Raw genomic sequence first — 12,194 nt, forward strand, 5'->3', positions numbered from 1 at the left:
GACAAAGGGCCTGAGAGTCTACAATTTTCACAAGCTCCCAGGTGATGGTGATAATACAGCCCTGAGTACCTCACTGGCGGCAGCTAGGATTTTCAGTTGTACTAGAGGCAGGAGATTTAAAACCAAAGATCTTCTAAAGCATTGTTAAGCAGCTGTAACACTTTTGCCAGTTCTCAATAGTGTCAACTTCTTCCATACTTTGTTATGTAACATTAGATTAAGCATTAATGAGGCTGGAAACTTGTTTATCTAAGGTTATAATCTGAAATTAAATAAATTTTATGCTGTAAACTTACAATGAATGCTAGAATCATTTTTAACCTCTCAAGATTAACAGAATCTTGATTACTTGGTCTTAAAGCCCTTTCTCAACAGTATTTATTCGTTGTTGGGGAAATATGCTTTATGTAAATGACATTTTTGCCTGGAGAAAAGAACAATTAATATCTAGTAGTTATGCACATATTTAATAGAATTCAACTCACAGAAATATGGCTGAGAAAGATGGTTGGTTTTCATGTTATTTCTCAAATTAAAAATCTAAATCTGTAAAACTTTTCATCCCATGACCCAAAGTTAATAAAAACATCAAAACCAACTGTCCCTTCACTGAAGAGTAGACTTCCATTCCCAGAAGTCAATTTTCAAGTCACCATTTTACGCCTTCTTCTAAATCATTACTGAGCCTCCCCTGCGTCCTTATCCCGTAGATGTTGCTCATCCTGTCCCTGGCTCCACAGCTCAGTGGTGTTGCCCTCACTTCTCTTCTCAAAAAGCCTTCAGAAATGGGTCCTGCTTCCACTCTTTGGAGGTTGTTCAAGGTCCCCCAAACTCTACTTCCAAGCCAAAATTTTGGCCCAGGTTCTCCTGAATCTGTTTATATAATCTCCTCTGCACATGTGCTGTCCCTGCTGGGCATGTTTTACAATTTCCTGCCTCTGTGCTCTTGCTCATGATACTTCCTATGGCTGCACAGTTGCTTTTCCTTCACCCTCCCAAACAGAGGCCCATCAAAAATGAGCACCACCATCAAAGTCCACTTTCAACATCTTATTCTGAAACTTGCCCTTCAGGAACCCACCAAGGCCCTGACATTCTTCCAAGCACTGCAAGACATGCAAGAGGTCCACCTTCCTCCTGCAATGCCAGCTCCCTGCTGGGCAGGGGGACATTCCACCCATTAAAGCACTTATCCTAAACTTTAGAAATAAACAAACGATATAAAATGTTTAGTTCTGAAAATGGAAAGTGAATGAAAATGAATTTCTAGTAAATATCAACTGTCATCAACTGAGCTTATAAAACCTAAACTGGGTTAAGTGCTCAGAAATAAAGAGGAGAGCCAAGGTGCACCCTTCAAGCCTTTCTTCCCCTCAGGAAGCTAGCGGTTTAGGGCACCTCTCCCCTGCCAAGTGGGCAGATCAAACTGTTCACTGCACTGGTGTTCACTGCATGTGAGACAAGAATAACAGCACTGAAGAGAGGTGCTCCCAACTACACCCCAACGCTGGAAACAGCACACAGCGCCGTAGACAAAGGTCATCATCCAACCTAGGTGCCAGACAAAGAGAGACCCGTTCTCAAGAGTAACAGAAGGCCTGAGAAATGCTGATGGTTTTGCAGAAAATGGCAATAAATGCTAAAAGAAAAAAAAAATAGTACATGTGTGTGTGTATTTTTGGATCATCCATGATTTTGTATTATTTATAATATTACCCTCTAGGTTTAAGATCTGACCCTATCAGACCTCCTATGTTTTCAGGTTTTATCTTAACATCAAAGGCCATGTAACTCATCTACCCAACAAAAAAGCAGCAGTGCTCAAAGCAGAATCCAGGAGCCTGATTCCCCAGGGTCATCTTAGAAGGCCAGTGAGAGAATACTCACTGTGATTTAAACAAATATACTCACACCCAAAACTGAGATGTGGTTTAGGGCAAAAGGTGCCTTGAGGGAGAATTATGCTACCAAGGTGGACCTGAGATGTTCAGCTGGCTCCTTACCACATTCTGCTACTAATTATACACTTTATAAGCATATTAAAGAGAAACAAACAGCCATAGAGAGGAAGAAACAGCGTGGGTAGAATAAACTACAGGGTATCTGTATAACCATGATACTAAAAGACCTCAACTGCAGCATTCCCTTGGGTACCATGAGGTTAACATGCAATACCCATCCAACTAACCCTCCATAAACAGTTGGTTTTCCGCAACTGTGGCCACTATTCCCACTTCAGGGCATAGCAACGTTCGGAGAAAAGTCAGATATAGTATCTGTTTAATAAACACCAGAAACCAAAAGAGCTAGGAAACTGTTTATGGCCTTGCCCACCAGGATCCCTCCTCTGACCTAACTGTATAAGATGAACTGGCAGAAACCCAGTCCCTTCAACCCAGCTTCAAGGGTGAGGAGGAATGTTCCTAAACTAAGGAGGGCCCTTCTCCACTCCTCCCAGCTTTTCAATTGAAAGGGTTTGGCAGAACAGATTAACGAAAACAAGTAGCTGCTTTTCTTATTCAGACCCAACATGGAAGAACAATTGCTTTCAATTGTTCTTATACATTTTTTACAGACATTATCTCACTTAAATTCTCCAGACAATTCTAAGGAGTAAGAATTATCACTTCATTTTATACATACAAAAATTCAAGGACAGAGAGGTTGAATAATCTTGCTGAGGCTCACAAGAAGTCACTGGCAGAGAAGGCAAGAACCATCACTTTGTTCTCAGGCACAGCAAACGCTAAAGGTGTGCAAACATTTTGATAAAGATGGTAGCACCTATAATATTCTCATGTACAGAACTATAATTTCAGATAAAATAAATTCCCAGTCCTTGTCGGGATGTGACCTGAACTTCCCACTGCCCTACTCCAAGCAGACTGCACAGTTCAAAGAGATCATCAAGTACTATATTTTCTGGTAAGGCCAAGAATAGCACACAGGGCTGCTGGCCCTGCTCCATGCCAGAACAGGCATGTTCTTTTGGATGCTGATGCCCTTCTGAAGTTTCAAGTCACTTGAGAATAGCAAAGAAATGAGTTAATAATTCTAGTAGACAGAGGTGAATGTGGGAAGTACCTAGATTAAAGGGATTTACTATAAAAAAGAGCAAGACCATAAAAATTCTACAAAGGAAATTTTGAACCAAGAACACTGGTATCTTCTGATTTTCTCATCTTCTAAAGCAAAAATGAAAACCACCTTTGACCTCCCCTCCCTGAGGGCTGTGAATGATTAGCCTGGCTACGCTGATAAGTAAGGAAATAGAAGATGAGTGCTTCTCCCAGGTGATTACTAACTATACCTACAGACTTCCCCTACTACCAAACTCCTCCCTTGTAGTCCAAAGAGAGCAGGACACTGAATGCCTAGCACATCAGCCACAGTAAACCTTCCATTTCTGCAAACCACTCTCCCATTTACTCCACTGATGATGCCCCCTGAGTAAGAGGAAGGGGCCAGAAGGGAAGGGAACGGTCACCACCAGTGAGTAATGGGGAAAGGTCTCAGGAAAGACAACCAGAGAGGCAGCTCACAAGGCTGGTGTACCAAGAGCAGCAAGAACAAGAAAAGGCTGTTTGCTGAGTCGGGTGTCATCAATGAAAAGGGACACCCAAGAGTGAGAAGACAGATTAAGAAGTTAACTTTATAATTTCTAATTAGAAAAACAGATCAGAAGAGCCTTACCTAGGTTAAAGGTTAGTCAGGTCTGTTTCCACCACAGAGATAAAATGCTAGATAAAACTGTCTGGCTTTTTTTTTTTTTTTTTTTTAATATTTTATTTTTTAGTTGTAATTGGACACAGTACCTTTATTTTACTTATTTATTTCTTTTTATGTGGTGCTGAGGATTGAATCCAGGGCCTCACATGTGTTAGGTGAGTGCTCTACCCGGTGAGCCACAACCCCAGCCTGTCTGGTGTTTCTTAATGATAGATGGTAGACTTTTGATTTAATGTTTAATTGTGCCACTCTAAGTACTTTTTTTTTTTTTTTTAGAGAGAGAGAGAGAATTTTAATATTTATTTTTCAGTTTTTGGCGGACACAACATCATCGTTTGTATGTGGTGCTGAGGATCGAACCCGGGCCGCACGCATGCCAGGCGAGCGCGCTACCGCTTGAGCCACATCCCCAGCCCTACTCTAAGTACTTTTTAAACCAGAAAGATAAAAACGATTTTCAAGAAATTTCTTGTATAAAATTCTTCATGGTTTACAACTTTAAGCAGAGCACAGGGATATATAAAACTTGACTTGAGAGGGAACAAGCTGGCTGTTCACAACTTCAGGACAAATTTACTCGCATGGACTCCTTTTCACTCAGCCAAACCAAAACTCCTACACTTAACTCAAGCCATTTTAAATTTTAAAAGTTATGTATGAAGCACAAACAACTAAATTCCCCAGAAAACTTTATTTCACTGTCTCACAGTAATTACCCCTTTCCAACCTGTTCTGGAAAAAGAAAAAATAAGTTGATTATAGAGATTGGTTCCATAATACATTTTATTTTAATACTTATAAATGGTTTTCTCTCTCCCAACCACTCTCAATGACCCATCCCAGCATATGTAGACGCACAAAAATATAAATAAAAGTTTAATCTAATTGATATAGCCATCAATTGTAGTAGGCTGTACTTAAAATCTCAGAACCTTTCTTTCCCATTATGCATCATCATGAGGTCATCAAGGTACTGTATAGTGCAGTATCCAGAAAGAGTTCTTAAAAAAAAAAAAAAAAGAAAAAGAAAGAAGAAACAAAATTGAGTAAGACAAATTGCTAAAGGATACCAATAGACAACAAAAGCAGACCAACAAAAATTCTACTACCCACTTTATAATGGATATTCTTCCTCTATCTTCCACTTATTAAAAAACAGCCCTGTGTATATGCAGATTAAATATCAACTCCCCTCTGTCCAACCCTACCCCCAATCCCAAAAAAAGTCCTGAAGAATACTTCCAGTTATTGGGTCCAATTGGGAAGGAATAGGAAATGGGAAGTGGCTGGTCCTGTTCCTTCCTCAATGGACCCTATTCTCTGACCTAGCCAGAAGTCCACTCTCCCTTCTCAACACCACTTATATTCAGGAGGGTTGCAATTACAGGCTAATGAAACTGAATTCCTTCCAGCATTACCTTCGTACAATTTCATTCTGAAGTTTCCTTAGCAAAACCTCCTACCCCAAGCTTATCAGGAGTATTGTCAGATATGATCCCCAGCTTTGTGAAATATCAAAGGAATTTTTAAAAAAGCTCCGTTTAAAAACTTATAAAAACCCTTTGCATTAGTCCAATGAAAAGTGCATACTTTTAGGGCTAAGAATATTAAGAGTTAAAAACTACTCTTCAAAAGAGCAACTTTATAAGAAGGGGGGGGGAATCCTAACAGAATTCAAATTACAGGGAATCACAAACCCCTTAATTCTCTTGTCTGGCTTGGTTGATGAACTTTGCCAATTACCAAATCCAAACTAGTGATAAATGGCATTTCCTATCCCAGCCACTGTGGTTAACATTAGGCGTGGTAACATGCCACAATCCCTCCTCTAATTCACCCTCTGCTCCCAAAGGCTTTTCTGTTGCTGCAGTTACAACACAGTTCTTGAGGGTGATGAGCATAATATGTCACCTTACCATCTAAATTCACAAGCTAAAATTAAAAGGAAGTGGGACCAATACAATTCTAGATGCCAGCCTGAGTCTGAGCACCGCACAGGGTTAAAGGAAACCATTTCCTAAGATCAAATGCAGAGAAGCAGCAGGAGCAAAGAGGGAAAAAAAAATCAAGTTACATAAAGTCCGATTGTACTCACTGTTTCCTTATTGGGAAGCAGCTCCTTTCTAATTCTGAAGAAGTTCTTGCCGTACTGCCTGAGTCCCTTAACGAAGCGCTTCTGTGATAAAAAGAAATAAATGGGATGTAAAATCCAAAAAAAAAAAAAAAAAAAAAAAACCAAAAAACAAAACAGGATGTCAGCAAAGCAAAGATATCTGCAATCAGCAGAATAACCACCACAAAAAAAGTCTCAGCTAGGGAATATTGACTAGGCTGGAAGAATATTTCGGCAACACAGCTGGGACCCACCCGCGAGCGCGGGCCTCGGGCAGCCCCCATCGAAACCCCAACCTGGGCAGCACATTTAAGAGAAAAGACATACTCTCTATATAGCTAAGATTGTCCCCCATGCTACCAGACGTAGTCTGGCCCACGAAGGTCTAAACAACAAATATGCCCACGTTTCAATAAAACAGCACAACTGCTTTCTGCTCGAGAACGAAGCTTCCTAGAAGTGTTGGGCAGAAGGGAAACAGAACCAAACCTGGTGACTCTTCCAGAAGGGCACCCTAGGTGGTTGAAAGGCCCGGTTCCTTAATCCAGGAATTCACCAGGAAGGCACCGACATCGCGGAAGCCGGCTGGGAGCCCGAAGCCCAGGCGGCCTGCCCCGCCATCTCCGACATTAAAAGCCACTCCAAATAAAGAATCGCAGCACCCCTTCCTTCCTCCAGACGCCCCTCACCAACCCCCCTCCATTTTCGCAGCAGTCTCAGACCCGTCCCTGAGCCCGGCCGGGAGACTTTCACTTTGTCCCATTCCTCCCGAGCAGTCCCTCCCGCCCCGGCCCCCACCTCAGGGCTCCGAGCCGGTCCCGCGCGGCCGACCCCGGCAGCCACAGGTAAGCGCACGGGCCGGGGGCGGCGAGGGGCCGCTGCCTGTCACTCGGCGCGGCTCCACAAAGCGCAGGGCGGAGGCGGCCGCGGGCTGCTCGGCGTGTGACCGCGGCGGGGCCGCGCGGCGCGGGGCGCGGGGGGCGCGGGGCTGGGGCCGCTGCCGCCGCCGCCACCACCACCGGGGGAGGAGGCTGGAGCGCGGCGCGCAGAGCCCGGCGCGGCCGCGGGCGGCTGCAAAAGGCGGCCTGGATCGCCGAGCCGCCCGCCGGGCCCCGCGCTCTGGCCCCGGCCCCGCCCCCGGCCCGACCCCCGCTGGGCAGCCAGAGCCTCCTGGCGGCGCGCGGTATCTCAGTGTCCTCCTTCGGAGCAGCAGTACGCCAAGGCAGCAAAGCACAGAAACTTCCTCCGACCGCGGAGAGCACGGGGACCCGGCGCCCGTGGGGCTGGGGCCCTTCCCAGGCCGCTGTGTCTCCAGCCCACGCTCGGGGAGCACCGGGTCGACAGCGCCCGGGCCGCACGCCTTGGCTGCCAGGCGCGGGCCGGCCTCCACGACCCCCGCGTCCCCTTCCGGCCGGCGGTTGTGGGCGGCCGCTCCCCGCCGGGGCCAGGCATTGGCCTACACTTCGAAAGGCGCCCTTCCACAACTAAATCACCACGGAAGCTTCCCAGCCAATAAATCACCTGTCCACCGAGGAAAGAGGCCCTCCCACTCCCGGTGTTTGAGACCTGCCGGGCAGATTCAGGGAAGAGCCAGATTTCACCTGTAAGACCCATTAGCAACCCCCTACTCCAGTCCCCGAGGCTTTGCGTTTTGTTTGCCAAGATATGACTCATCATTGTCAATTTTCAATAAAGTTCATATAGTTCGAAGGAAATATCTGTCAAGGAACCAGAAAGATGCACGCTGTCCTCTTAAGAGGATAGATGTAAGTATTATTCATATGATCAACAGGCATTCCCGGCCTTGTGCACACAGCATCTCCAGGGAGATGAGGCAAGAAAAAGATGGCCCTGCCCTCAAGAAGCCTCCAGATTTGGGCCTACAAGGAAAGCAGTCCAGAACAATAGGGTGGTGGGTGGAGCTACGAGAAGGAGGTAGCACCTTATTCTGCTTAGAGGAAGTGACAAGGAAAAGCTTGAGCTTGCCAGGTGGGCTCCAGCAGGGCTCCTAATCAGCCAGGAAGGGCACACAGAACACTCTAGGAACTGCAAGGACGCGGAGTGCAGAACAGAGAGCCCGCAGATAAGACCGAAAGGCAGGGAGGATCGGGATGCAGGCAGCCCAGCCGTTTAGAGCTGTGGTCCTAACTGTCAGAAATGTTGAAGCACAAGCTTTCCCTGAAGAGAATGGATAAGAAGCGCTCCAGTGGCAGTGTCCTAAGTCTGGATTAGGAACAGTCTAGATTAAGAGACTAGTGATATAAATCCAGGTGTGAGATGAGGAGGACTTGAACTACTGTCATCACAATTCCTGCTTCTTCATCCATTCTTTAAGAATTTGTTGGGGCTGGGGTTGTAGCTCAGTGTAGAGTGTGAGGTACTTGGTTTGATCCTTAGGACCACATAAAAACAAAACAAAGGTTAAAAAAACAAAGGGCAGGGATTGTGGCTCAGTGGTAGAGCACTCACTTAGCACATGCGAGGCCCTGGGTACGATCCTAGGCACACATAAAAATTAATGAATAAAGATATTGTGTCCAACTACAATTTAAAAATAAAAATATTTTTTTAAAAAACAAACAACAGGGCTGGGGATGTGGCTCAAGCAGTAGCGCGCTCGCCTGGCATGCGTGCGGCCCGGGTTCGATCCTCAGCACCACATACAAACAAAGATGTTGTGTCTGCTGAAAACTAAAAAATAAATATTAAATAAAGATTAAAAAATAAATAAATAAATAAAAATAAAATAAAAAATAAAAAACAAACAACAGGGCTGGGGATGTATCCGCTGAAATCTAAAAAAAAAAAAATATTAAAAAAAAAAATTCTCTCTCTCTCTCCCCCCCTCACTCTCTTTAAACAAACAAACAACAGGGCTGGGGATATGGCTCAAGTGGTAGCATGCTCGCCTGGCATGCGTGAGGTACTGGGTTCAATCCTCAGCACCACATAAAAATAAAGATATTGTGTCCACCTAAAGCTAAAAAGTAAAAAACAAACAAAAAAGAATTTGTTGAGCACCTAGCATGGGGGTGGGTTTAAAAATAATAAAAATACCATGGACCTTTATTAACTGGATTCTTTTTTAGGAGTTCCTGTAATATGTGAAGTTTACCCAGGCCAACAAGCATAAAGTAATGAGCAGCTGATCAGAGTAGCAAGGGGAGGGGGCCTGAAGTGGCCTGTGGTGGCCCAAATGCCTCCACCGAAACAGGGAGACATAGACTAGATCCCTGAGGAGAGACAGCATCTAGAGGGTCCCTCCTTGAAGGACAGAAGTGGCAAATCAAGGTGAGTTATGGAGTCAGAGTCTACATGGAGTTGAAGTGGGTAAGCTTTTTTTTTTTGTACTCGGGATTGAACTCAGAGGCACTTGACCACTGAGCCACACCCACAGCCCTATTTTGTATTTTATTTAGAGTCAGGGTCTCACTGAGTTGCTTAGCATCTCGCAATGCAATCCTTCTGTTTCAGTCTCCCCAGTGGCTGGGATTACAGACATGTGCCACTGAGTCCAGCCATGGTGGATGATCTGGCACGAATCAGGTGATAGAATGCCAGAACCACGCAATCAAACGTGGGCTTGATGCCAAGGGACATATAACAGGTTCATCAGCAGAGGCAAGACAAGGAAAGTGAAATGTGAGAAACATTGATTCTGGAACATCAAGGTGATGTTGGAGAAGTGGACAAATCAAAGTTAAGATCTTGTTTCTTCCATTTATTAATGATGTAATTCTCTGAACATCATTCCACTCAACTAGTCATTCAGCACTTTCTATACCACCGAGCCTCATGTATTAATTCAAATTCCTCCCAATTTAAAAAGGGGGTTCTATTATCAACCTCATTTTATAGACAAGGCAGGTGAGGCATAAGATAGTTAAGTAACCAGATCAAGGTTACCTAATTTCTCAGAGGTAAAGCCAGAATTCAAACTTACCTTCCTAAATCCATATATGTCACTGCCACACTCTGTAAAATGCAGACAATTGTGGTGACAATTTCCTGTCATGGCACCATTATCTGAAATGACACACTTTCCAGGGTTCCTACATCAACTCAACCAACAGCTTGGTATTCTTCCTAAGAAAGTCTGCACAAAGCCCCACTGTTCTGTCCATCCTAGTGCTGTTCCCTGGCCAGGCCTTGATCCCCATTTCCTAGTGCCATGCCTAGCCCATCTCCCCTATTCAGTTACAATTCTCTGCCCAGAAACTTTGCAAAACAACAGTACCACACTATCTTATCACAGCTCCTACCTAAGAATAGCACTTTGACCTCTCTGTAGGATAGTGTTTACATTCCTGAAGCCCTGAATTCCAGCCCCTCCAGGACACTGTTCCTGCCTGCCTTTCCAGGCAGATGTCCACCCAATAATGTCAACTGACTACAAAGCAGGTACCTTCAAAGTTCATCTCAAACTAAGCTCAAATCCTTCACACTCTAAAACGAACACCATAAGCCCTCCCTTTTATTTATTTGCATAAGATTTCATTTACTCAGAGTCCATAAAATCTGCAAAGGCAGGAATTATATCTTACGCCACTTGGCCTCCCTTGGCACCAGGCAGCTGGTGTTCAGTGAATTTCTGAAACATAGTGAAATCAACAATGAGATGAAGAGGGCCTGGTCTAGGGTAGTCAGAGTAAAACTGCACTAGTAAAAGCTGAAGGATCCAATCTGAACCATGATAACAGAGTGATCTCTTGATTCCCTGGCATCAAACAGTCCTGATTTTCCTCATACCACCTGCCTTAGTTCTCTACTCAACCTCTCAATGTTTGAGCTTTGGGTTAGACTTCCTCAATATGATTTCCACTGTTCCCAAGGCTCTAAACATCATCTAGGATATGAGCTAGTATGTCTATGGCCAAATCTGTGACCCAAGCCCCTTGGGAGCACTCAACTGTCTCATAGGCGTCTAAAAGGATACTTTCAGAAATTTTACATTTGACATCTAGTGGTGAGCACAGTCCTGCCACAGCTGTCCATATATATGAACGACTATGCTATCAAATGCACAACCCCCTTGGCCCCAGAGCACAGGGAGCGGGGTTGGGGGGGAGTGAAAGCTTCATGTGGCTGGTACTGTTACTTGTCTATGGAAAGCCACAAGGCCTCAAAACCTGCAAAACATCTGCTTCTCAGAGACCAGCCTTTACCTTGTGGTTTACCAGAAATGCACAGTAGCTGCCTTTAAAATAGAAACAAAGACAAGCCCTTAGAGCGTCAGTGATTGGAGCAGACCAACATCTGAAACAGGCTTCTATCACAGCAGTCTCCTTCCCTCTGTGCATTCCTCACTTCAAATGAAGACCTTGCTGTTTTCAAAACTCTTAATTTATACCATCAGCTTATGAACAGGCAGGTACTACATGCTTCTAAATGGAAGACCAGTGTGTTTCTTAACAGTTTTCTTAAGTAGTCGGCTGGCACTCGGTATTTCCAACACTGAAATTGAAGGCCTCATGCATTATTTCTATGTCTATTAGCTTCTCTTGCCCTCACTGTGTATAGATATTAGAAGGCCAGGATACCATGAGTAAAGGAGAAAAAAGAATGTGAGCATGGAAAGGGGGCAAGCCAACCAGCTTGGTCACTAGGGTGGTGCCTAGGAATGGACTCAAAGGTACAGATTGGGAGTGTGATTGGGTGACTGGTGTTTGTATTTCAAGACATTTTTTCTCATAAATGGACAAATAAAGGTTAGATTGTCATAATAATTTATTCTCATTTCAACCAAGCCCTGCTTCATGCTCTGCAGTCTACAGCTCTCAGACCACAAGCAGAGGGCCTGGAAAGCTGGCTCCTGTTTTTGTGACATGCTTCATGTCCAACCAATCTGAAATGTGGACACAGTGCAAGTCCTTTTCTATTTCTTATCCCCATAGCCAGGTAAGATTCAAACAGATATATGTCTTTATTTAATAGCAAGGAGACGTTCTTTATGTTACAACTTAGTTTATGACTGTGCTCCAAGTCTCAGAAAAACTGATACAGTATTCCACTACTGAGCTGAAAACTGTCACCATCTGAAGTTATCTACCCATCAATTTTCAGTAGAGAAAATTTAACTCCTGGCTTGTGGGGGGGGGGGGGGAACAGCAAGTATCTGAATCCTGTTACTCTAGGATTTTAATATAATGTATCTGGAAAGCTCTAATCCTTAATTTTTTGGTAGAGTGGAAAGTTACATGAGGTTTAAACTCAGAAGTTATGGAATCTAGTCCGTCCTCTGTTTCATAGAGGAAATTCTGACATGGCTGTTTAGACACAACCACTTTTGAAATGAGAAATAACATAACAGGAATAAAAGTCATTTGGTCCAAATGCAGGAATATTATCTCTT

General features: G+C 44.2%; 1 protein-coding gene across 6 annotated transcripts in view; it reads right to left on the reverse strand.

The window, feature by feature from the left end:
- The window catches only part of Rere (arginine-glutamic acid dipeptide repeats), a 396,954-nt gene that overhangs the window by 56,732 nt on the left and 328,028 nt on the right, over positions 1-12,194 (reverse strand). For 5 of the 6 annotated variants that reach the window (XM_071617313.1, XM_071617315.1, XM_071617314.1 and 2 more), the window contains one exon: positions 5,825-5,905. In XM_071617313.1, coding sequence (XP_071473414.1) covers positions 5,825-5,905 — 81 coding nt within the window. Of the gene's footprint in view, positions 1-5,824; positions 5,906-6,640; positions 6,722-12,194 lie in introns of those variants that run through there. The other variant, XM_027947556.2, reaches the window with a different exon arrangement.

This window comes from Marmota flaviventris, chromosome 10 (genome assembly GCF_047511675.1).
Source record: "Marmota flaviventris isolate mMarFla1 chromosome 10, mMarFla1.hap1, whole genome shotgun sequence".
NCBI classification, from domain to species: domain Eukaryota; kingdom Metazoa; phylum Chordata; class Mammalia; order Rodentia; family Sciuridae; genus Marmota; species Marmota flaviventris.